This window comes from Rhinolophus sinicus, chromosome 7 (assembly GCF_057876585.1).
Source record: "Rhinolophus sinicus isolate RSI-liver-muscle chromosome 7, RSI-T2T, whole genome shotgun sequence".
In the NCBI taxonomy this organism is placed as follows: Eukaryota; Metazoa; Chordata; class Mammalia; order Chiroptera; family Rhinolophidae; genus Rhinolophus; species Rhinolophus sinicus.
Window position 1 is genome coordinate 12,369,518 of NC_142507.1, and position 27,672 is coordinate 12,397,189.

At 39.9% G+C, this 27,672-nt stretch overlaps 1 protein-coding gene across 1 annotated transcript in view; it reads right to left on the reverse strand.

The window, feature by feature from the left end:
- Positions 1-25,820, reverse strand: part of PREX2 (phosphatidylinositol-3,4,5-trisphosphate dependent Rac exchange factor 2) — a 234,360-nt gene extending 208,540 nt beyond the window's left edge. Inside the window, exon 1 of the mRNA XM_019726246.3 lies at positions 25,125-25,820. Within this exon, the coding sequence (XP_019581805.3) occupies positions 25,125-25,265 (141 nt within the window). The 5' untranslated portion in view covers positions 25,266-25,820. The remainder of the gene's footprint in view (positions 1-25,124) is intronic.
- Positions 25,821-27,672: the final 1,852 nt, after the last annotated feature.

A 27,672-nucleotide genomic window follows, 5' to 3' on the forward strand; every position in this document is an offset into this window, starting at 1 on the left:
CATTCCGTCATCCCTCACATGTCTGGCACCTTGGTGTATCTTGACCTCTCTCTCTCTCTCTCTCTCTCTCTCTCTCTCTCTCTCTCTCTCTCTCTCTCTCTCTCTCTCTCCTCTTATGGTATTTCATACTTCAGGGGCTCCCCACATAGCTCAGCCTTCTCATAGTATGCTGCTCTCTGAACAGCCACACTCCCTAGTTGGTAGCTGGCTTCCAAGCGACCCAGACAGAAGCTGCAAAGCATCACATGACCTAGCCTTGGGAGTCATTGGTCAACAGCAATTTACAAGGCTGGCCCAGAGTCAAGGAAAGGGTGCTACCCAAGGTGTGACTATTGGGAGAGTTCGTTCATTGGGACACCAGTTGCAGCAATGTACTACCATTTAATCAAAAGCTTAAAATATATGTAAGAATTCATTCATTCATGTAATTGAAACCCAGTCACTGAATTCCTGATAAATACTAAGTATACTAGATGAATACGATATGGCTGAAAATACATAATTACATGCTAAAATATAATACTCAGGTAGCACTTCCTGGCCACACTACATATTCACAGTAATAGCCATCCAACTCTTTGCTCAATTCCATTGCGCTCATTTTCTCCTATATTTAGTTTATTAAAAGACTTCTATGCACCTGGGAATGTAAGAGATTAAAGAAAGATATATACTAATATTTATTTGTTTCACTTTAAACATATTGTTCATTCATTTACTCTCCAGGTTCACAATAGCGGTAGTACTGCACTAGTAATTAATTATAGGGAATAAAAATGCAAAAAAGGCACAGTTCCTGCTTATAGGTTTTTAGAGAAAAGCACAATGAATAAGATGTAGAGACAGAAATGCACAGGTTGTTCACATGTAACATGAAGCATATTCATTGGCTCACTTGCTCATAATAGTTCAAAAGACTGGGAGACCCCAACCAGAAGTCCCTGAGTTCGGACTGGTTTTCAACAGGTCATAGTGAGTCATTATGAGACAAGTTAGTTAGCATGTTGCTAGGTAGACAGGGGGGTCCCTGGTGGAACAAACAAAAAAGCAGCCATATCCTGAAATTCCAGGTTCTGGAATGTCTCCTTCACTCCAGGACAGAGATATGAGAATATGCCTTGAGGTTAACAAATTATCTCAAATCCCTTTTGGCTGAACAAAGGAGTAGATCCAGTAGATAGGAAGGGGTTATTTTGTTAATCCCTTCGGCATGGGCAAACAGGACAAACCTGATAAATGAATTCCATTAGAAGGCTCCAGCCCCCTTCTCCAAGCAGGCAAGGGAAAGTATAAAAGTAAAAGCCTTTCACCTTAGCTAATGGGCTTCCCAGTTTCGGGGACCCCCTCCCACTCAAGAGCTGCAACCTCTTCTCCTGCTTTTAATAAACTATCTTCCTTTACAACTCCTTGCCTCTGCCTGGTCTGTGTGTCCATTCTTCAGCCTCACAAGACAGGATCCCTGCCTACGCCCAGAAATTGCCAACAGATCCTACATCAATTACACCTTTTTGATGGTATCACATAATCTGATCGCCTAAAGAAAGGGATAAAGGAAAGGCCATAGCCATACATTCATCAGGAAATTTAATTTCTTAGCAGTGCAAGAAGGATTGAGAGAGAGTGAAGGCGGAAACCAGCTGAGAAAGATCCAAAAAGAGGTGCAAAGGACCAGCCTGAGAACGGGGAGGAGAAATGCACAGCAGGGGTGACATCAAGAGCTAGGTCTGAGGTACAGGATACCATAGAGATCAGATGTGAACACAAAAACTGTCCACTTTGATTCCTATAGTTATGACTAATTTCATATCCAATTGTTTATCTCTTCACATAAATAAGACAATAAAATTGAAAGAGACCTAAGCAATAGATCTGAAACCAATTATTTTTTGAATGACATCATTATTATCTCTAGGTTAGGAGAACTGTCATAACTATTCATTGCAGTAAAGGTTGAGTAACTGCTACTTCATATTAGTTTTATACAATCAGTCCCAAGCAAATCCTCAGAATTTGCATGATTAACAGTAGGAATATTTTTTCACCCTCATACTTGTCCAACCATACTTATTTTAATCTACCCAAAAAAAAATGAAAATTAAAATTTTAAAAATCAACTCCCTTTCGTTCATCCTTTTGTTATTCCTTAATGAAAAAAATTAACTCCAAAACTTAATAAAGTAGAATATTTCTAAGCAGGATTTTAGCTGATTTCATGCCATGTTATAAAAATATAGTATGCATTAAAATATAGATTTTAGATATTTATATACAGAAATAGATAATATATATCTACTCAAATATATTTTAGACCATGACATAAAAATGCTCAAAAATTTCAAAATCAAATTTATTAGAATGCTTTAAAAACTCTACAGAGTTTCATTTATTTTTATTTTTTCAACCTATCAATCACACAGTTTCTTCTTAACCAGCAAAATCACATTTCATCAGTCCGGAGTAGTACCACAAAAGCAACACTGAGAAAGGCGCTTTCAAATGAGGTTCCTATAACTGACTTTAAGAAAGTTGTTTATCAGAGCACAGCAAAGCAGTTTTTGGCAATAATTCATCTTTTATTCAATTTTCAGGCTAAGTGCAGAAAGGTAAATGTAAGTACAATTTTATAATTCAGAAAACATTGTCTTGATTATTTACAGCATATGTTACCATCAGCCAACAAGATACTTAACTCCTACTATGTAACAGACATACACTAAGTTCTATGGAAAATACATGGGGGGAAAAATGTGTTAAATTGTGCAAGTGAAAGCACCTGGGAAGTTAGAACAATTGAAAAAGCATTAATACTTGGAGTTAATACGTAGGTTCTACTCCCATTTCACATTTAATTCACTATCTATGTGTTCCAAGGCTCTTATTAACATTACTCTTCCCAACTGTAAAATGTCTGACTCACTTTATTATCAGGCACAAATACGATAATGCTTTGTCAACTGTGATGTCCACGCAAATAATTATTACCAAAACCATATAAATTGCAACGCAAGGATGATATATGAGCCATAAAGGAGATGACAGAAAGTAAGAATGGTATGGGCTAGATTAGGAAGAAATGTCATTACCAGGAGGTGATATTTGAATTGGGTCTTAAACGTCAAGTGAATTGGGATATTTGACAAGAGCAGAAGAGTTATCCCAGCAGAAAGCATACCATAAAGCAGAGGCAGAAAGGTAGGTCTGCAACATGTTTATTTGGATTACTTGAGAACCAAACTAACCCTACAGGAGGGATTCTTAGGCGTAACTATAGTAGGAAAGTTTGGACAGATATGGTAAAGACCTTTTTATAAAGGCTCTAAAATGTCAAGTTGAGATGTTAAGATGTGTGAGATTCAAGGAGGTGACGTCTATGACAAAAGAAATAAAAAGGTGAAAAGACTTTTTTCATTGTTATATCTCCCCTGGAGAAAGAGAGCTTCGTTCATAGAATAAGCAATAAAGGTCTGGAGACATTGAGATGTATCTGGAGACATTTGGAAAGGGGAATCAACAGGGCATTGAGACTGGTTGATAGGGGGTGAAAGATAAGGAGACAAAGACAACACTTAGCCTTCCAGTCAGGGAGACTGGAGAAGACCGATTACAGAAAGGAGGTAGGGTGGGAAACAGGGTGAGTATCTTCTAAGGGAAGATGATGAATTCAATTTCACACATGATGAGTTGGAGGCGAAAGTGAGACATACAGTGGAATGTCCTGCATGTAAAAGCCATGACATTGAGACTCAAGATCTTAACTGGAATAATATATTTGAACTCACTTTTTTTCATTGTAGAGGCCCTGAGGAATTGATAATCCTCGTGAAAAAAAAATTAAAATTGTGTACAAAAGAGAATGAGAAGGTAAAAAGGAGAGTTGGAAGCAAAGACAATAAATACAGAGTTTCATCATGAACGCAAGGGATGCCCTCCAAGGAAGGAATTTCAAAAAAGTGACACTGAGCCACGTCACATGCCACAGAGAAGCAGAGGGAGATGAAAATCGGGACAGAGGGAAGAGAAACGGTCAAAAGATGGTCACTGGAAAACTTCAGGAATCTTTTTTTCTAAAAACAGGGCTCAGGAAGCCATGTTGGGAAGAGTTCAAAGAAAGCAGGAAGCTGTCATATAGCAACGTGGTCAAGGAGTCTGAAAGTTTGGGACAGAATTTCCACCACAGCTACAGGCGGCAATGAGATTCAGACGTTTCACTCATACTTTTCAATACAAAAGACCTGCTTAATCTGACGGCATAAAGTTATCCTACAGAGAGGAAGAAATGAAAGGGATACTCCCTTTTTCCTTCTTCATATATAATACGAAGTTCTGTGGAGTTTGCCAATGGACTTTATTATAGGAATTACTGCAACCAGATCAAACTATTACTATCACAGCCAAGAGCAAAGGCATCCGAATCTCTAACAACAGTGAACTTTAATTATACTTTTAGACATAAGGGATGAGACCAAAATAAAACAAAACAAAACTAAGGTCATCTATCACATCAAACCCTAGTGGCTTTACATAAATCAGTTTCTTGCGTTTCAAATCTCCCTTGGTATACATATGCTTCTAGTCACAAATTGGCACTTAGAAAATAACCTTGCATATCTCATCACAACAGAGAACTTTGGAACATACATCAGAACCTTATGGGAGTCCTCTAAAGACTTTAAAATATTAATTTCTACACATCCTTATTTCCCTAAATAGCTTACTTTCTTTCTCACTAATCACTATTGTCTTATTGCTTTGCTCAGATACATGGAAAATAATTAGTTGACTGCTTTCAACTTAAGTTAAATCGAAATTTTAATAATATATTTTCTACTACCTGTATTTATCATTGCTATTGAAACATATTATTAGGTGACCACTGAATGACAGACATCTCCTTATAAATGTAGTCTCCTAGCTAATTTCATTTCTCTTTAGCTTATTTTTCAATGTTTAGGTACCTCTTAGTTTTATAAATTAATTTTGTCAGGATATCCTTTTTCATCATTCATTTTATTATCCATATTATCTACTTTGTTAAACTCTTAACATGTACAGATCTGACTCAAGTTTGTAGTCCCTTACTAGACTTTAAAAACCTTTCCAATATATGGTGAACATTGCAAGAATTTTTCTCAACAAAGGATTGAAAAATAAATCATATACCTTAATATGATATTGAGTACAACTCACACCAATTCATTCCAAAAACATTTATGAACACCTACTATGTGTTAGGCATTGTTATAGGGGTTGAACAAAGAACAATAAACTAATGGTCATGAATCCCTTCCCTTCCCTTCCCAAATGTGCTCACTTTCTAGTGGAAAAAAGAAGCAGACATAAACAAAATAATTAAGGTATTTAATATGTCAACAAGTGCTTTAGAGAAATTAACACAGGGAAAGCGAATGGGGAGTACTGGGCTAAAAAGGGAAGGGTTGCAACTTTGGAATACGATGCCAGAGAAGTGGCAAAGGCCTAACAAAAGCGAAGCAGTTGGCTAGAGGATATCTGGAGGAGAGTGCTCCCAGCAAAGCGGACAACAGTGCAAAGGCCCTGAGGCAGGAGCATGCCCAGCAGGATCCAGCATCAGCAAAGAGAAGATTATGATGAAAAGAGGAGGAGGGGAAGAATGGCAGGAAATGAGATCATAGGGTCCTGCAGGCCACTAGCGAGACTCTGGCTTCTCCTCTGAAGGAGATGAGAACTGTTTGGAGGGATCAGAGCAAAGAAGTGAAATGACCTGACATAGTCCTAAAGAATCACTCCAGCTACTCTATAAATCCCTGGTTACAGGGATGCAGGAGACCAAGACAGAAGCTGCTGGATCAGGGTCACAGTAGCGGACAGAGGTGGTGAAAAGTGAGTAAAGTCTAGAAATGTTTTAAAGATAGAACTAAAAGGATTTGCCAGTATTAGATGAGGGATATGAGAAAAAATTGTCATTCACAGACATGAGTAAGATCTCAAGAGGATGGGGTGGCAGGAAGGGAGCAGGAGGGGGCAGGGGAGGTGATGGGGAGTTTGGTTTGGGCCATGTTAATTTGAGACATCTCCTCATATTAGACATCTGGGAGGACAGGCAGAAATTCAAGGCTGAAGTTCGGGATGATCACCAAGGCAATAAAGGTAGGTAGATAAAAGAAAGGGTCAGAGCAATGAATCCTGGGGCTCCAGGAAACATATATGGCTCCAACAGTGACATGTCATGGAGAAGAATAACAACCAGAAAAGGACACTGAGACGGGAGCACAGAGGCAGGAGGGAAGTGAGGCGAGTGCGGTGTCCTGGAAGGAAGTGAGGAGAGAGGATCAATCACTCCTTTAGGTAAAATAAAATGAGGACGGGGCCCCTGACCATTGGTTTGAGCCACATGGATGTATCACTGGCGACTTTGACAAAGGCGTATTTGGTGGGGTGCTGCAATGAAGCCAGCAGGGCTGGGTTCAAAAGAAAATACGAGGGGAGTAATGTGAATGTACCTGCGTCTTCAGCCTAACTCGCTTTCTGTTCTTGGGGTGTGGTCGTGGGACTCTGCTTCCTTCTACCCATCTTCTCCCTTGTCACTTACCTCCATGTAACCCTGACGCCACCATCTCTCTGGGGTATCTCTACAATAACTAATAATGACAGTTGTAAGACTAATCTTCACGCTGTCCTTTATTACAAAGTACTCCATTTATCTCCACATTTCTCCCCTATGCTGAGATAGCACAGGGCAGATATATAGAACAGGTGGCTTGGGAGCAAGGGCGGAGGTGTGCTCTCTTGCAAGCCAGTGAACCCCTTTGAGCCTCCTTTTATTTCCTATAAAATTGGGAGGCAAATCCCTACATCACGGGCCTGTTGTGAAAGTTAACGTAACATCATAAATTCCCATCACACAGGAGGTGTGTGGCACCCATCAGTTATTTTTCCTAGTATGGAGAGGAAGGACCAGAAGTCAGGTCTCACTGTACCAAGTAGCCAAGCCAATTTAACTACTTTCCTCCTGCACAGTCAAAAAAAAAGGATTCTTTTTTGTCAGAGATTTACGTATCTAAAGAACTAGAGTCTCGAAAGAGTACAAATTTAACTGGAAAAAAAAGCCTGTTCTGGCCCATGATTGTGGTCACTCTGCCTCATTTCTGGTCATTTTGACCAATTCAGTAATGTCTTTCTTTTCAGTGGTGCTTTTAAAACGATAAATGCATTCTACTTCTCAAGTCCTTCTGTGTTCCTTCCTCTTTGTTATCTCACAGCTCTCTCACCTTTCAAGGAAGCAAGCACACAAGTTAAATCGCACTGATCAACGTTTTAGAGGCACAGTGGAAAAACATTATTTATCTGAATCCTTGATTGATAGGTATGTTAATGTCATTTTATTCATTTTCCTGTATTTCTCAACCCTACCTCCACATTAGAATCAGCTAGGAAGCTTTTTAGAAATACTGATTCCTGACTCCCCACCTCGCCTCCCCGTTATCCTGTGATTCAAATTAAGTTGGTCTGAAGTGAAGGCCTCATCATATTCCCCACTGATTCAGTCTTTCCAACATTTGCTGGGCTTAGTGGGTTGGCATTTTCCAGTTCCCCTGTGCCCAACAAAGCCATTCCTACAGTCTGTTGCCTCTAAAGCCAATCTGTCAGATGACTCTTCCTGACTCAAGGCTCAATTCTGCGATTCTGTTGCTCAAACCTCCCCTATCTCTCCATTGTTCTAAGAGTTCTAGATGCTTCTTCTGGCATTCAAGGCCATTCACCGCCTGACCCCAGGCCACCTCGATCACCCACCACTCCTCTATACTAACCCTTCTGTCTGACCATTTTGATCACTGTTCTACAAAAACAAAACCAAAGAACAAGGCAGCCTTTTCTAAAATCTCCATCAAAAGTATACTCCACTCAAAAACCACAGGCCTTCACTCTTTTGTCACTAGAGTGACAGATGTGCAACCAGGCTCTGTCCTGACCCTCCAGGCTCTAGTCTAGAAGGTTCTGAGTAGCCTAGCGTATAACATCAATTGTATCACCATCTCGGAGGAGGAGAATGATTTTTTTCCTCATTTATTTCACATTTCTTACTCTGAAGTCAAAAGACGGATTACCCCTTGATCAAGAAAACATGAGTTTGTAGCTAATAGTGTGAGAACGCTTGACTCCAAGTGTTTTTGGTGTATTTTCCCAAACTGTCAGACTAACCCAATCTCTGTAGGGGGTTGGTGAGGCTGAGAACTCAAAGGAAAATGTCAGCCTTTATTTCTAAATTGGTTCCATCAGAGACATAGAAGCGTGAAAACAGATTAGGGGTATTGTTATTTTTACTGGGATAATTAATCTCGTGTTGTTGAAAAGCTGATAATCATTACAGTATTTCTTCTTAGGAATGGCTCTCATCTGTCGTTTTGGGGTTTGGGTTGTTTTTTTTCTAATTCATTTTTGGTTTTGGTTTGGTGTGGCAGTTTGAAGACTAAACAGTATCTGGACCTTACTGTTTTACATGAAATTTAGAGGCTTGGACTCCAGAAAACAGATCTTAACCTCACTGTCAACAACTGTTACCCAAACATATACCATCAAGTTAATAAACAAAACCACTTTGTTCTGTGCCTTCCTAAAATGGAGATAACTGATTTTCCTACTTATTTTTTCATACTTCCTGAATCTCTAAACAAGTCATAACAACAGTATCAACAATCACGGGGCAGAAGTATTTAAGGTGCTGGGAATTAGAATAAATCGAGCTACAGAAACTTGAATTACAGGATGTTAAGACTGGAGTCAGGCTCAGATGATGGGCAGAAGAGTCTCTAAGAGTCTGTTGCTTTTGTTTGGAGCAACCCATTTCACCTCTGCCCACCTGGGACCATAAATGAACTGAATGAAGACACTTCTAACATTTACACAGTGGTAGCAAAGTGACACTGCTGGGCCAAAATAAACAGCAACCTTCAAACAAGTTGTCGGGAAAGTTTGCAAGCTTTTCCTAAAGGCTCAGTCTGTAAATAAGACTAGACTTGATTTATTAAGGAAGGTCCTGGTGTCTGGTCAGTATTCTTTTGAATTATACAATAATCATAAAACATGAATAAACCTTTCTAGATGGAAAATGGATGAAGGGAATAACTATAAACCTATTGGCGCCAATGATTATTCTAATCACCTAAGGAAATAAGTTTAATAAAAGCAGTTAAAATCTAGCATCTCTCCTTGTTACAAATGTTGGTCCTACTCTTTATTATTACCGGACCAGCCACCCCTCAGAAGTTATCACAAGCCTCAAGTCCTTACTCTAAGCTACCTAGCAGGCTGGGAAAATCATCTCTGTCAGAGGATCCTGAAAGGGAAGGGGTGCAGGGGAGGACCAGACCAGAGTGCGTGGGAAGGGGCTAAGCAGCAGGAAATACATTTCTCAAGTGTACAGCAGTGGCCGAGATCCCCGAGGATGTTTCCTTGGCTCTGTGTCACAGACTACAGAGAGCTCAGCTGTGTTAACCCTTGACCCCAGTTCCTTTCATGACCCTCTGAGTGTCTAGATGTTATCTCAGACCAAATTCTGAACCCAGCCTAGCTTCCCAATGACCAACCCAAGGGCAGTCACAGTGCCCTTGATTAATGAGCATTATCAGCACTCCACTGCCTCTTGGGACTTTGGCGCTGATGACCTGGATGAGCGCTAAGATACTGAACAGAGCAAAGGAAAATCTCACAGCCCCTAAGTAAAGAGCTACTGATGAGATTGAATATTTTGTTACAGAGTTAAAGGGACGTTCTATATCTGACTTCCCTCTAGGCACTGCATCTTGCATTATTTCTTTAGACAAATCGACTTGCCTTTAAAGTTCACTGCAAATATTCTGTACACATTTTTGTGGTTGGTTTAGCACAATGGCTGTTCGTGTTAAGGCTGGTTTTTGTCCCAGTTTTGTCAGAATCACACCACAGTCAAAACCAGTGCCACTGATAAAGGAGAGACAGGCACCCCAAGTTTTGTTTTTCTGTTTTTTTTTGGTGTTTCATTTTTCTATTTTTTATTTTTTACTTTGAAACAATCAGGTAGACAAGTCACAAACAGCACAAAGAAGTGAATGGAACAGATTTCAACTTTCTGTGGTAATTGTGTTTGCACTTCCTTTCACTTTTATGATGTATTAGCCATAGAATGGTCTCGAAAGAGAAACGGAAGAGGAAAGCACAGAACCTTATCAAAAAATACAGCCAGCTAAATCCCTTTCCTTCAGTTATACTTTTTGTTGAAGTCTAACGTAAGTATAATTATTCACCAATTTCTATTCTGAAGTTGGTGATGACGGTAGCAATAAATCTATTTCCTTTCCTTTGTGCTACAAACTCAGTAAACTAAAGAATGAAGCTCCACAAAAGGCTGCTTAACAAAATATCATTTAGAGAACTAACTGAAAAAAATCTTCAGCACCAAAATCCGAGGTCCCAGACTCTACTAACAGGAAGGCAAGAAACAAGACCTCAGGATACTGAGGAGAAAGGGAATATTTTCCACAGTCCTTACGTGACCTTTCCTTTCACCCACAGGCTCTGACAGTGGCTCCCAATGTCACTTCATAGGTCACAAAGGGGCTGCATCCAGCTGTCCACACTTCTCAAGGGAGTCATTTCTATAGGGCCATGCAGGAGACAAAACCGAGGAACAAGGCGGGGGAGGGGTTGCAAGGTACAATCCTTACCCTTCCGGTTCCCTCGCAGGGAAAGACCTTAAGCAAGTAAAACATACGAAAGCACTTCATACCTTAGCTTTTAACTCACATCTGGGGTTATCTAAAGTCACAGTCATAACACTGGCTTTCGGTGCTGCTGCACATTCAAAAGCTCCAACCCCTCAGCCTCCACCAGCTTGTTCAATACCTCAGGCCCCTAGGGGCTAAAGGACACTTCGTTTCCAGCAGAAGCTTCTGGTTGCAGTCCCCACTAGACACAAAGCTGCTGTGACCCAGAACCTACTGTCAAACACTGTACAGAAGAAGCTCCTCCATGGTACAGACATATAACATAGAATGAGATAGCGTGTTTTAGTTTGCACTTCCAAAGCTATATGCCTATTATGTTAAAGTCAATGGAAATGAAAAATGGCAGCTAAAGAATTAATTAGTGAAAGCTTTCAATCTTAGAGCCACTATGCTTTTGCTAATCTTACATTAGCAATGTATATCTGGGTTTAATTTCATCTATAAATTATAACTATACTGGAGAGTTAAACAAGAGACCTGCTTAGCACTTTCCTCTTGGTTATCATCTGTTAAGGTTAACAGTAAAAAATAAATATTATTTTCCAATATTTTTAGACTTACAAAAAGAAGTGTGGCAGAAAGGAGTGAATTCCTGTCTTTTCGTCCTATATAAAATGTGAAAACACACATGGATTTTTATTCCCTGTCTCTGCTTCATTCACTCTCTTTGCCATCTAAATGGCTGGATAATATAGCATACATTTTACTCATTTGTCTTGCATCTCCTCGTTTATAGTGGGAGCTCCATGAAAGCAGGCATTTTTCATTCTTGTATGTATCCTCTCAGCCTAGAATAGTGATTGGTTCACAGTAGGTGCTCAATAAATATGCCCTGAAACATTATGAATCAAAATATCTGGACTCTATGTTTTTTTAAAACAATTATTGGAAAAGACAAATCATAATGGTTAGCATATTAGGGTATTATTTAAATTGACCTAACACATAAATTACACTATGCTGAAAATAAGGTTTTTCACAAGTTAAGTAAGTTGATTTAGGAAATGAATACAAAATATCATTCTGATTCCATTTTGTGGTCATTTCTTTACAGATTATTTAGTTCTGTATTTATTTAAAAACTTACCGGAAATTTCACTTAACACATATCACATACTAAAGAAAATTCTAGAATATCATAGAGGCGTTGGAACTTTGAATTCTGACAGGCTGGAAAAGAAATATTTGTAGCGAAGATATGAAACACAATATAGTGAAGCTATATATATATTTTTTTCTTTAAATCTGGTTAGCTGACTTTTTCTTTAAACAAAAATTTATTCAAATATCCTGCCTGACTACCTGAGTCCCTCATTAACATCTGCTTATATTTTCATGATGCCATTAAAGTTGACTCTGACCCAACTCTTCAATTACAGAAATGTGTATGTTTAAAATTAAGAATCCATTCAAGTATCGACTAAACTCTCAAATTTTCTGACAATCTAACTTATGTTCCTTATAATTAGGCCAACCTTCAGTATAAACTTGAAAAAACCTTAAATCCCAAAGTATAATTGCTACCCTCAAAAATTTCACCATACAGAGAAGGTACAATTTATATTTGAGAAGTTTAGCCCACTGAAAAATACACAGCAGAGATGTCAACTTCTCATGTTTTAATTGAAAACTGTACTCATTTATCCACAACATGGTTCTTCTTGGACTATAAAAACATACATATGATTGTGCTAATTGTCCTTGCTAGAAACTGAGAAAAATAACCCCATCTATATAACATGGCCTATTTATCAAACTTCATTCCTGACCAACAGGATGCTACCTACTGTCCCTTATCTAACTTACCAAAAGAAGTAGGCCTGGCAAACAGAATACCTCCAGGAATAATGACCATTTTAATTATGGATTCACTTAATTTGTGTTTAAATTACATTAAGGCTTTCAACCAATGTGACCCATACAATATCCATTGAATACAGAGCAATACACTGATATTAGAGAACAAATGGTATGAGTGTGTGTGTGTGTGTGTGTGTGTGTGTGTGTGTGTAAAATTAACCTTTGCTTCAAACATGATTTAATCATGTATAGGATAAACATGGGCTATATTTAACACATAAAACAAAAGCTCAAATCTACTATGAAGTACTAAGTAAATAAGCACAGAAAGACCCAAAACGATCCAAGAGGAATAAAATTAAGCTGAAACTAGTCTCAGTAATGATGTACATTAACAGATAACCAACAAGAGAACCAAGGTTGTCTGTTTTGAAAAGGTTCATGGTGTGCCATCATTTCTGTGAGGGAAATGGCTGATATCTGGGCAATCTTTGGCTCCTGAGTACCTGCCTGTCTCTGACCTGTCTTGGATTGACCATGAGCGTCTGTTGCTCTCTTGCTCTTGACTGTTTGCCTAAAATTAGCTATCTTCCTGTCTTCTAGTTTCTGTATACTTCTGGAGTCAACAAGTTCTGCACCCCAGTTCCAACATCTGCCTTGGTTCTGACTAATCACACAGCTTTCACAACCTAGAAATGCCCAGGCCAGTGAATCGCCAGCTGAATCTTGGAATAGCTGCACAATGGATCTACTCAGAATCCCCACTCTCCCACTTAGGAATTGACCAGTGTGTTCTTCAGGTGTGAGTTACAATGATACAAGCCTTGAAGGCAGTTGTGAGTTGTGAGTTATACATGAGTATGCAGTGCCTGACATATAACAAACACATAATAAATGATGATTTCCATATTATCCTGGGATATTTTTTAGAGACTTCAGAAAAATTTAAAAATTACACCAAATCTCCAAATTGCTTCAAACTCTTTCTGTAGTGAAAGCCAGTGGGGAAAAAGAAAACTTTAGAGAACTCTTACAAACATGTGAAAAGATAGATAAATATTAGCTGGATTTCTATGTGGGCAAGAATATATCATTATAAGGAAACACAATCCAAATTATATTTTAAGTACCATAGGTTCTTACAGTAAAGGAATCCAAGAATCAATATAAATGATTTGCTGAGGACACAAGCCTAAAATATCACTGGGGCCCATCATGTGGCAGAGACTACACTTTGCCCCTCAGTATTAATTCTCCACATGTTTATTTTACTATAGAGCTCCCAAAGTTTCACCTTGTACACATAGCTGCCCAACTACACAACATACTTCCCAGTCTTCCTTGCAGCTGGTTCAGCCATGTTACGAAGTTCTGACCAAGAAGATGAGAGTAAAAGTAATGTGTGGAATTTGTGTCCCACCCTCCAGCCCCCTGGGGCTGGAATGTGAAAGGGGTCTTGGTAAGCCAGTGTCAACCATACCAACAAGAACACCCTAATTTATTGGTTCCCCAACCTTCTTTGCACAATGGAACCGGCTCTCTCTCCTATGGACACTGATTTAATCGGTCCTAGGGGACAGCGGAGAAATAGATAGAAGGAATGGGCGTCTGAATGACCTAATGAAGCTGAGCTGCTTACTCCCCTGGAACACTGTTGGGCAACAGTATCTAAAAATTAAATAACCAGAGCTCCAAGAGAGGATGCAAAAAAGGCCATGTTGATTACATACGGCTTTCATATTCACAAACAATCCTTCTGTGTTGTTTAAACTACTGATATTTGGCCTCAGTGAAAGCAGCTGAACAAATACCCTTATAAATATATATAATAAACACAAAAATTGTGGTCTTCAGAAAAAAGTATATAATTATGGGTGAAAAAAAATACTGTTCTTTTTCTAAAGAAAATCTAAAGTACACAAATAGCAAAAAAATGAGAGTGTGGCTTTAGCATAATCCAGGGAAATCATTGATAAGCTCGAGAAGATTCATTAAAGAAAAACTAAAAATAAATTTAAAGTATTAAGATTATTCAGTTTAAAAAGACAAAGGCAGAAAAATATATATTAAAATTTGCCAATTCATTAGAAATTTGTATACTCAATGAGAACTTAAACGCAAAATGTGAAATCCCAAAAGGATGATTTTAGGACAGAGTTAAGTAAATATTGATTCATCTAATAGGCCTATTTTTGATACATTACAGGCTAGATTGCTTTAATAAAGAAATGGACTCCTTCTGTTTCATTGCTCTGTCATTCTCAACATGTGACTTCCATTTCATGCCCCAAAATGGCTGCCCCATCACCTGTCATTACAACCTCATACCAGCCAGGGAGAACGGGGAAAGTGCATACTCCTTCATTATAAGGACACATCTTAGAAGTTACCCATGCCAGTTCTTCTCACTGTCCAGAACCTATCCCACTGTCCAGAACCCATAAATACGAGTATGTCCACACTTAACTGCAAGGGAAGCTGGGAAATGTAGTCTTAAGCTGGACAATCATGTACTGAGCTAAAGCTTTTATCACTACAGAAGGAAAGACTCTTGGATATGGGGTACCATTGGAATTCTCTACCAGAGGTCTCATTATTAAGAGGTACAGGAAAAACTGATAAAGTTGTATCTAGAATATTTTTAAAAATCTGTCAAGTGTAAAATATATAAATACAAAAATATTTCTATGCAATATATATAAACATATATTAAAGTTTTTAAAGTCAAACATGACATAGTTATACAGTGTAGGAAAATAATGAAAGCCCCCCCTTCCTCTCATCGTTTCACTTCTGGAAAAATAATGAATTATTAAAATAATCTTGGAATATGTGGATATGGAACTAACATTTAGGTAAAATAATGTCTTTCCATAGCTTCTCCCCTAGAGCTACTGACAGAAATAAAACTTTGGAATGGGAGATGTCATTTCTGGAATCCTAAAATTTCTTTCTGGGGGGCAAATAAGAAAAAAACTAGAATCCAAGAAAGCAAGGCCAAGTTGAGGCATTACAAGGCATCAAAGGAAAACATCAACACTTCTTACACAACCACTGAAAATATGTCACAATCTATAAAGTCTCTCTGACTGGCAAGAAGACAAGTTAAACAGATAATTAAAATAACAAGAGCAAAGTCAAACATAGATATTAATCCTTATTTGACTGTCTCAGAGGAACAAAGTTTTAAAATGAATAAAAATGTTTACCCATTTATAGTCTATATTGCTATACTTTTGTTATAAACCCAGAGAAATCTTTTATATCAGTATTCTAAATTTAACCTGCTAGAGTCATTTCTCAAGTATTATACCATTTAACCTTTTCAAATAAAGGGCTTGCCTTTTAATGGAAAACATGCATTTTGCATTAATGACAGAACACAATGTCCTTGGCTTAGATATTCTCCAGCAAAATAGGTCCTTTTTTGTACACTATACTTAGCTATATGGCAAGACTAGAATACAACAAATTTATTCAAGGAAGTGTTTAAAAATTATAACCTCAACTTAAAATATCAATTTTCTTAAAATTACAATCATTGAACTCCTGGATCAAATGAAATAGTTCATGACAATGGGGAAAAAAAGTTTTTATTAGATGTTAGGATTTGAGTGATTAAGCTCAATACTAATGGAAAAGTGACCCAACTTCGCTTTTAAGCAAGGAAACATTTCCGAAGGGATGTTTTTCCTATATATGGATTATCTGAGATAAATATAATGTTATAGATCAAAGAAATCTTGATTTTAATATGGCTAATGCAATTTTAATAAGATGAGAATAAAATTGCATCTATTATCAAAAGTAAATATTATAAATAAGATTTTTTTGAAGAATTAACATAAACAGAAAGAGCTATTTTCAGGTCAAGCTAACAGTAATCAAAACTCAAACATAATTTCATTTGGTATGAAAATATAATGCCAGCTATAGAGTACAAGAACACTCAACAGAACATTGAGAAAAAAATGTAATCACATCAAAACGTTACCAGATAAATTAATGTTTCCTTTTAAAAAGTGTGTACAATGATGGCTATGTGCATTAAATGTAATAAAGACATTCTATACAATTTGTATCATGTTTTAAAAAATTATTACAACATTATTTCCAAGATTTAAACCTAGTCATAATAGACGTAATAAATCAGTACAGATTACTGCTCTATTCTGACTTTCAAATTTATATGTTGCATTTAAGAAAGTCATATTTCAAAGAATGATTATACAAAGATATACATTACAGGAAGCAGAGTATAGCATTAGGAATAGAGACAGTGGAAATGTAATGGCTCTGTGCGATGTCGAGGGATAGTGGATGGGGCCAGGGGGGTTCACACAGTGTGAGGGATATAAATGATAAACGTCTAAGTATTTGTCTTGTGCCCCTGAAACTAATAAAATTATATTTAAATTTTTTTTTAATTATAGTAATTATGGTATCTAAAAACAATAAATTGAAAAGGAAGGATTTTTGAAGCCAAAAAAAAAAAAAAAAGAAACCTTGCTGTCCTGTCCCCCCCACCCCCCTTCATCTAGTACAGTACTTATCACACAATAGGTGCTCAATTAACATGTGTTGATTGAATGAATAAAACTTGCCTCAAACTGAAAAAAATAAAAAATATAAAAAAAATTAAAAATAAAGATATTATACAGACATTCCACAAACCTCAGCTATCTATGTTCAGTTCCCTTTACTATTCCTAAAAGTCTATGCTCCAAATCTTAATTATTGTTTTCGGGGCACCTCACTTCTCAGCCAATACAAACAACAAAACAAAAGCAAAACCAAAACGCAACACAAAGCAAAAAAAGAGTTCAACGCCACAGAAACATAAAGGCCATCGGTTAAAAATCTTCAACTTCTCTCTCCCCTCAAGTGACCCTTGGCCTACATCTTTCCCTCCTCCCAGAGAAAAATGTTCCTCCCTGGCCCCAAGACCACCTCCCATCCCCCGCAATCCTGAAGGCCCCTCTCACCTCCCGAGTATCTTTATTTATCTATTAAAACCTCCAGTATGCTTCTAGGATTGGAAGGGAAAAGGGTCAAGGGGCAGGCCAGGTGTCCTGAGCAAGTTCTGGACTCAGTCTGTGAGGTAGGACACACAGAGGAGAGAGAAATAAACTAGGAATTTGGGGAGGGAAAAAGAGGAAACGCTTACGACCTTCCAGGACTTTATCTACATAAGCTGATTTGAACTTCAGGCCAGCTCTGTGGGATATTATCAAATGTATTTTCCAAATATGAAACGAGGCATGAAGAGGCCATGTCATTTGCCCAAAGTGACACGGTTTGCATAGTTCAGTGCCAGGACTTTAATCCAGGTCATCAGATTCCCTAAACCCACGCTCTGTACTAAGCATTTCACCCCACTGTCCCACTTTGGGAGGCAGAGTGCTGGGAAGTGTTTGCAGGGAGGTACAAAGGCCATCCAGCTGTGAGTGCCACCAGCTCTGGACCAGAGAAGCAGAATTTTAAAAATATACAAGAGTCAGCTTGCTCATTCTGAGAGTCTGCAATGACATTGTGCTATGAGTATGTTCCATGGCAGGATGGCTCAGTGGATCCTGCCAAATGCCTTCTTGTCTCCCAGTGCCAGGGGGACTCTTGCCATTGTTTGCCAGAACATGCATTTCATTTCCGCCATGCTCTGATGTAGCTGCTTTAGTTCTCTTTTTATTGTCTCCTTCCCCGGGCTGTACTCATCTTCCTCAGATACCCGTGGACACAATGGTCCCCTTACGTTACTAACTTAAATGGTCCCCTTACGTTATTAACTTACGTCTACCTTTGCATTTACCACCAAACTCTGAATAGTTTCTCCATCTTCTTCACTTCCTGAGCTTCAACGCATGTCTCAGCTCATTCTGAGTCAGGTTTCCGCTCACACACTACTGAAGCTAAAACCCCAGTGGTGGCTAACTGCCAGATCCCGTGGCCTCTTCAGTCTTCACACTATCTACTTCTCTGAAGTTGATACTTGAAAGAAACCTTTCTTCTGGGAACTAGATCCTTCCTTGTCTTTCAAGAGATCATTCTCTCCTGACTCTTTGTTTCAACCTTTGACAGCTGAGTCCAAATCTCCAGTGCACTCTACTCTTCCTCTAGCCTTTAAATACTGGCTACCCTTGGTTTGTACGTTTTCTTCCTCGAATTGTTCCTCTGATGCCATCTCATCCACCTGATGGTTTCAACATATACGATTTGTTAATGTCTAGATCTCTAACTTTTGCCCCAAGTTCTTTCCTAAGTTTTATCTCCCTATGTTCAAAAATCAGCAGAATTTGCAGCTCAGCATGTCCAAAACCAAATTCACTTTTCTCCTTCCAAAGCTGATCTGTCTGTCCCTTGCATTCCATTTCTTGGTTAATCATACGACCCATCTTATCTTCAAGCTAGAGACCTAAGCAACACCCTATGTTTTCCATTCTACTTAAACCTTCATTTCTGAATGGTCACAATGACTAAATGCTCTATCCAAGAAAGGTCTCCTAGTTGCTGGGTATTTGGTTTATTTGTGGTTTTGTTTAGTTTGGTTTGGTTTCATTTTGGTTTTGCTTTACCTTCTTCATTGTTTCTACCTAAGACCATACTTTCCATATGGTCCTTACCTGGACCATGGCAGAAATTCCTAACAGGTATTAATAACTAGACTCCAGTCTTTGTTCCTCAACCCTGTTGACAGAATTCTCATGCTACATAAGAAACAAAGCGAATCTCAATAAATACTATTTTTACATTAACATCATCATATTATAACAAGGTATAATTATGCAAATAAACTGTAAGACTAACAACACATCCCTCTGTGTAGAGAGCAGGCTCTGGCCATAGGATTAATATGCCAACAATCAGAATTATGAATGAACCTCATTTAGTTCATGGTATATTTACCACAGGAGTCAAGACATCTCAAGGACAGCTTTCTGATACCATCCTCATGTATACACTTCAGGTTAGAAATAGGCTAGAAAACAAAGAACCCAGTCAAATCACCCCAGGAGTTGTGCCCAGCCAGGTAAATCAAATAGCAGCTCTCTTGGGCCTTTACGATAAAAATAGGGCAGACAGCAGACCCTGGAAGCCAGATCACCTTGGTAGGAGCAGAAATCTGTGTTACACAAGCGAGACTGTGTTTGTGTTTCATGTTGTTTCTAGGATTACTGGCCTATGCTCTCCATTGGCAAAGAACAACTTTTTGAAAGTTAAAACCTTACCCAGGTGAAGAGGAGCAGGGTCGGGTCTTCCCTGTGTGTTTGTGTGGACTGCTGAAGAAGCAGTGTGTGCTGAGGCCAGGCAGCTGGCGGGAACAGGGCATAAGCAGAAGGAATTCCAAGGTGACGTCACGCTCGGAGACAGAGATTCAGGGATTCGTGGCCTGGCAACTTCTTCCCATGGGAGACCCCTTCCCAAGTGCCAACCTTGGCACTTGAAAAAGTCTTAAACTCATTTATTGAAAAGAGAGCAAGCATCCCATCACAACTGATTTCCCAATGTCTTTAGCTAAAGTCAGAATTTTAAAGAATGGAATCCTACTCAATCCAGACTGACTTTACCTCATTTCCTATCAATACCCCGAAAGTATACAGAACTCTCTTTTCATTTCCAATGCTTCAGCACCCCCAAGCCGCCATATTGAAGTCACACTAAACAAGCTACTTTTGGGGGGATGGCTAATTCTCCTCCCAGTCTGGCACATTCTTCCTTACTTAGCCTTCAGGAATCAGCTCTATTATCACCTCTTCCCCAAACTTCCTTTGCCCCCCCAGCCTGAGGGAGCCCCTCGATGCCTCCCTGATGCTCTGCTTATCCCTCTATGGTGATCACCTGTCACATGGCATGGTGAATATTTGTATACTGGGGGCTAGGGCTGCACCATGAATTTGGGGGTGGGAGAGACACAATGCAGCCCATAATAGAAGCTTTAACATAATGTGTTGACTCAATTCATCTTTGCCTGGAAAAGTTAGATCACGGCTGAAAGAAGTTGTTTTCAGATTCATTCAAACTGTTTTGTTTGCTTTTGCTTCCCAGCCTGTTTATTTTCTTGAGCACCTGCTATTGACAAAGCACTGTATTTAGGCCAAGAAAAGTGTACATAGGAAGTAAATGCACTGTCCCTATTCTCTTGGAGTTTACCATCTAGTTTGTGTGTGTGTGTGTGTGTGTGTGTGTGTGTGTGTGTGTGTGTGTGTTTTAACTGCTTCAGCAAAAACACAAATCAGAACAAGATGGGGCTACGCTAGAAGCCAGGGTGGAGAGTCTGAAACCACACATTTCAGCTCCTCCTGACCCCGTATGAGGGCCCCTGAAGCCAAACCACGGAACTCAAGAGCTTGAGAGAGCACCATTTGAAAGAGCTAAGAGACACCCATCTATTAGGCCACGTAAGATAATGAATATGCAATTGTTTAGTGTAAACTGTAAAGCACTATACTAACTATAGTGGTTGTTACATAGACTATAAAGTGTCCTCACTGTCTTAAAGTCAACTGAGCATTTTTACAAGAATACCATGGGCAGAACTGCACTGACAGAAGGAAAACACAGGAGGATGCAAAGAAGAGACTCAGAGACATAGGAAAGGACAGAGGAGACTATGACAGACACCAATTAAACACTAAGGATGACCAGTATGCGTGGCTCTGGAGAACAACTGTAGCATCGGAGGAAATAACAGTAACTATTTATAGGGCCCTTCAGTGAGCCAGACACTGGGCTGAGCCCAACGCATACATCAATGTCACCCTTACAGCAAGCTTGCGACATCTACTGTTTCCCCATTTTACAGATGAAGAAAATGGGGCTTGAAAAGTTTAGGAATGTACCCAAAGTTACATAATAAATTAGAGACAGGATTTAGATTCTGGGGCATCAGAGGTCAAAGCCTGGACAGATAAAAAATGTCTAATATCATTGGTTTATGACAAGACACACAACAAAGTCTTTGTCTTAATGTGCCTACAGTGTGGAATGACCATGCGTTCCGATTGGCCAGGAACAATTCCATTTCACATGTTTCTCAGTGTAACTATTGGGGAAAAGTGTTATTAAAGGTACTGAAATATAAAGGCTTTTTTTCTTTCTTTCATGTATCCTCTCTGCGCACACTCCATTGTGCCACTGGACTTCACTTGAGAAAGACAAATACCAAGATAAAATTAGCAAGAATTTCAAGATGGTGCTAGAGCATTAAACGAAGCTCAGGGTCTTTCTGAATGTTAAGTCCTGTGTGAAACTCATGAGGTTGGCTCTGATCTGTCCTTTTTCCTTCCACCCACATGGGTCTGTGAAACCATTGTGATCTTGGCATGTGCTGTGACTGGGTTGCAAACAGGAAACCAGTAGCAACCTACTATTGTCCAGACTTTGGACATTAAATACTAGATCCATAACAGCACTTCTTTAGAAGAAATGTTTTAGAGTGTTTCTAACGAAGCACAAAATATCATCTCCTGAGCAAAACAAGAACATATATTCAAATAAATTCTGTCACTCTCTAGTCTACCATTTTATCTTTGACCTAAAAATAATTAATCCAGATAATGTAATCTATCCAAGGTCTCGAAGATTTAGAACACAACGAATTGAAATAATAGCATGTTACGAAGTCTTTAATACCTCAATGCCTGATTTAAATTGTGTTTCTGTTTTAAATGCAGTTACTACGTTTAATTCAAAATATTTTGTTCTACACAGTAAATATGTATACATCTAAGCAACACCTAAGTAACTACCACTCTCTCTACAGACCAAATGAAAGAAAAATCAGAAATTTAAGGATGATTGAGGAACTGTCCTTAAAATGGATAGGAGGTTAGAGGATAGGTCAATTTGTTCATTCATTCATGCAGCATGTATTGAGTATCTACAATGTCACAAGCACTGCACAAAATTCTGGGGAGGAATAAAATGTGGCCTGGTCCTCAAGAAGCTTTCATTCTAGTAGATTGAGACACAGGTAAACAAAGAAATGCACAAGCTTTCTTTGGTGCTAAGGAAGAAATGACTACAGGGGATCCGTGGGTAAAAAGCAGTGAGCATTCTTGCCTGAGGTGGGGGGCAGGCGGCAGGGAGAGGTTCATGAAAGCTTTATTGAAGGAGATGGACTGAGCCTTGAAAACCCAGCAGGTAGCTAAGGGCTGGGGAGAAGCAAAAGAAGTGGCCTGAGAAAGCATGGTACCCCATGGAACGTGAGAGCTGCTCTAAATGACAGCAGCAAGCTAAAGGACAAATCCTTGTTCAATCAAGAAGTGCGTACCTGGGGGGCAACTAGAGAGAAGGTACATATGGATTGAATCTGTGTGTAGAGAAAAAAGGCAATGTTCCTGGATTATCTGGGGGTGGGGGCGGGGAAAGGTGCTCTCTCCTTCAAAGGTGAAGGGTTGGAAATGAGAAGAGAAAGGAATCGGAAGTATAAAAGATCTTAGTAGGAAGTTTTTCCTTCAGGTCATATAATCATTTAATCAAGAGAAATAATACTGTTCTGTTGGCTTATTTATAGGCCCGCAAGTAAAAATATGTTCTTGGTAAAACTAAAAATATATTCTCTATCTCTTTGTGTGTAATAAAGATAAGAGTTACCCTTCATCTGTGTGTATTCGTCATTGCTTGAAGCAATGATAGAAATCTAAATGACTAATCTAACAAATATTTAAATTTGACCTAGGAATGCACTATCAAACTTTTGCAACAAATTTACCACTGTACGTATTTAATACTACAGTTATTTTTTAAAAAAAACAACTTTTCCTGTTTGTCTGCATTTCTGATTGTTCCATTAGGATGGACTCCTCGAAGATGAGTAACCAGACCAAAGGGTTTAAATATTTTTAAAGCTCTTGGTACATATAAGCTTAGGCTAAAATTAAAACTAGAGTGATTACATCAACTGAAGATGACCGAGTAAAGTAAATGGGAATTAAATGTTACTATAAATAATACCCCCAAAACAAAATCTAAAAATGTATTATATTATAAGTAAACCTTAGGCTTTAGGCTTTGATTAGTTATAAGACTATAAGATCAACAAATTGGTTTTTAAAGTAGTTTAGGTTAGCTATTTCCCTAAATGAGGACTCTGCACGGTACCTTTTTTTCATATCCCTCCAGAAAGAAGTAACTAGGTAACGCAATTTAAGAAGTGACTCAGATTTTATAAATCAAAGGACTTTGTCGCCACCAAAGTTTTATGAAAGCCAAACCTGAAGTTATTAAAAGTCAAAATCTCCTTACAAACATGTTTTTGACACTGCTGCATGGAAGCGTACAATTCTATTTATCACCAATTACCAGTATAGTCTCCAATATGCGTACATTTCCAAAGAAGGTGGCCCTTGGGGGCTCCAGTAAGATAGGTTGATTTTAACTTGAGGAATTAACCAGAAGCCAACTTGTGCGTCTTACATCCCTTGAGAGATTCTTCTTTCCTTCTTGTCATAATTAAGAAGTGAATTTTCTCTATCATAATTATAAGCAGAAAGTTTACATCTTTCAGAAAGCTGAGCAGGAAGTTTGACCTTTGAAACATTTCCCGTTGGACCAACGGGTTATGGGGTCAAGGTAATGGAAGAAGAAGGTGATTTGAGTGAGATTGCAAAGGCTAAAGCTCAGTTTAAATGATGCTCTCACCCGCATCTGGGTGGAGAGGCGTCAGTCCTCAAATTCTTTGTCTCTGCACCAGCGAGTAGAAAAAAATCAACTTTTGAGCGATGTCTCAGAAGTCTCTTGCACTCAGTTTTGCTCCTACTGGCTCTAAAATGAATGAAGCGTTTTCTAAGCAGACATCCAGTGAGTCAAGGTGAAACTTTGAAACAAAGTTCCTGCCAGTTCTAGGAAATCCCCACGGTTTTGACAGGAGTTTTATTATGCGGCTCTCCTGGGCTCGGTGTGAACAGGAGACCAGGACTAGAGCGGGCGACAGACTGAAACCGGGGTGGGGGAGGGGAGAAGGGCTTGCAGGACTGGGACGGGGTGAGCAGCACATGTGGCTTTAATATCCAACAGCTGCTAGAGAGCACAACCCCGCTGCTGTATCTGTACCCTCCACCAGAATCCTATGTTTCAAACATGATTCTAAGTAAAGGGACTCCACTGCCGTGCAATCTGAATAAGGAACTCAAGCTCTAGAAGAATCGAGGATTTGTGTTTTTCACTAAACGTACCTGACCACAGCAGACGGACTTTAATCACCAAGCCAAAGTCTCAACACGAAATCCCCAGGGGAGGAAGACGAGGGGGGGGGAATTACACAACGCTACGGAGCAGCCAAAGGAGGGGGTAAAGGCGAGGGAGGAAATGTGGGGCGGCCAGGATTCCCCGGACGAGAGACTTCTCCCATCCGAGCTCACTTTGCAAACCCGCAGCTCTCCTCCCAGGCCCTGGCAACTCAGTGCGTGCCAGGAATTCAAACTTGCCCGCGGGGGGTCCACGCGCGCGCGACCACAGCGTCCGTGCGTGGATGCCCGCGTGGGCGCCCGCGATGCAGGGACCGGTCCCGGTGCCCGCGCACACAATGCCGCGCGCGCTGCCCGGCCACCCGCCCGGTCCCCGTGCGTGGGTGGCTGCGGGGACACTCACCGACACCAGGAACTCCAGCGTGCCCACATAGTCGCGCTCGGTCTTCTGGAGCTCGCTGAGCACGCACACGCGCAGGCGAAGCTGTTTCTCCAGGTCCTTGGCGCTCTCCGCGCGGCCGTCCCCGCGGCTCTCGTCGCTCATGGTGGGCAGCGGGACGAGGGGCTGGCCCGAGGTGTTGCTAACTGCCCCGGCTCCGCACCTCGGTTAAGGAAAGTTGCTGCCTCTGCAAAGTCCGAGGAGGGACGGGCGACTTTACATGCCGGGGAGAAGCTGGGGCAGGGGGGACAGGCGGTGGCGCCCGCTGGAACTGCGACGCGGGAGGCGCAGGGCTCTGCGGCCGAAACTCCTGGGAGACGGGGCTCCGGCCCGGGACCTGCGCGCCCGGCCCCGCAGCTCCGGCCTCACACGGCCCGGGCTGGAGGGGAGGCGGCTCCGGCAGCCACAGCGGTGACTTGGACATTAATCAAATGCTTTGTATCCATGTGACTCCGACCCTTTACCCTTAGCCAAATCTCAGGAAAAAGGAAACACAACCCTGGGGAAGTGTGTTGCATGCCAGCTAACTAAACACACACACACACACACACACACACACACACACACGCACCACTTGAGATGGAACTAATTGGAGATTCCCAAACCTAGGAGGATATACTCCAAGACACAGCTCGAGGATTGCTCCTGTGACCCCCGCCTATTGTTTAGCTTTAATGTGTTTTGTACAAATCCTGAAAGCAAAGAAACAAGTCCCCACGGTTACATAACTGGATGGGAACAAAAACAGCCATGGTCTTGACCCTCCGGTCTTTGAAAAGAAACACATTGATTTTTGGTTTTATTCAGGCACAAAACAGGTTTGCTTTTAAAAACCCCCCAACTGAGAATATTTCACAGGGCAGATACCCTCCTGCCAGTACTTAGAATGTCAATTAGCATAATAAATGAAGACACTATGGGAAAGTGACAGCCCTGGCCTATACAATAAGCTCTAGATACAATGAGCATCACCACTGCAGGATGCTGTTTTGAAGGGAGACCTTTTGCATGTCTGTAACTTTTTTTCATCATCTAGATAATCTGTATGTAAATTCAACCGGAGGCAAGAATATTTGTGCCAGTCTTGTTTCTAAGAGCTGCTATAGTTTAAAACAGTGTCACTAATTGAAAAGACAAAGAGGTGATTGACTGATCAGCAAAAGATGTATAGATGAAGATGTATGTAGATATATTCTTAGGATTTGAAAAATGGAGAGAAACAGATTATGTCCTGATTTTGATGTTTATGTGTATTGCCTTTTCTCACTTGGAGCCAGAACTTAATGAGCACTGAATAATTAATTTAACAAGCAAGCAAAACAATCCATGTATATTTTTGTCTTGCTATTATCCACCTATATTTTTCAGAGTCATCTTTTCCTACTCAGAACAACTTTAAACAGTTCTCACTAATGACCTTTACATAAACTGAAGAGTGAATGGTTTTGATGTAAGAAAGTGGCCTGTTCATTTGTTCCAATAGTGGAAAGCATTTGCAAAACTCTAAAAAAGAAAGATGCTTTCCACATTATTGACATGAAAATAATTATCAGTTTTCCAGATGATGTCTTTTCAGAGCATGGTTTGTGATGAATCACTCTACTCCTCTGTAATGAAACAAACAGGGACTTTTCCTCTCATGTTAAGGACCCAGTTTTTGCATGAAGCGAGAGGAGCTGGTAGACAGAACACCGTTTTCCTCTCTCTGTGGCACTTGGCTATTTAGAAGTAACCATTAGCAAAGGACAAATAGCAAGTAAATGGCTTCACACGCTGTGGCAGAAGAACAAAGGACAAGGCACAGGAAAGAGCAGACCTCACAGCACCTGGTAAACAATAAACAAAAGAAACAAACGGAAGACCTGGGAAACACGCATCCAGGAATGAATGGGAAAATCAAACGTGACTGAACCTTTTACAATGCGTGCCAGGCAACAAGGAATGAATGCATTTCCTGCTCCCTAGGTCTGCACCCTTCTCTAATGTAAAAAGTAAGTAAATAAATCGTGCTTTCCATCAGCTGTTCTCCTAAATACCATAATATTTCTCTCACCAATTATCCCCATTGGAGAACTATTTATGCAATTTCCTTCTATAAAAAAAAAAAATCCGTCTACACACAACCCCCTAGAGACACAGTCTCACTTCCGAGAGCAATACACTGAGCTTGAATGAGCAGTGGGGTTTAACCCACCCAAAGCATGTACTTCAGTTCCCCAAACATGTGCTGAGGACCTCTACGTGTATCACACAGTGCCCGGGCCGGACACCACAGAGACCTTGATCTCTAGGCAAATATTTCTCAAGGTGGGTCACAGACCATTGCATGACAACCCCCTGAGGTCTTGTTAAAATGAACATTCCTGGCCCCATCCCAAATGTACTGAATGAGAATCTCAGAAAGGTAAGCCCTAAACTTATTTGACAGGGTCTTCAAATATTGACACACGATCATCTGAGAGCCACCATTCTAAAGACTTACAGTTGAGTGGAATAGAATGTCACAAGAATA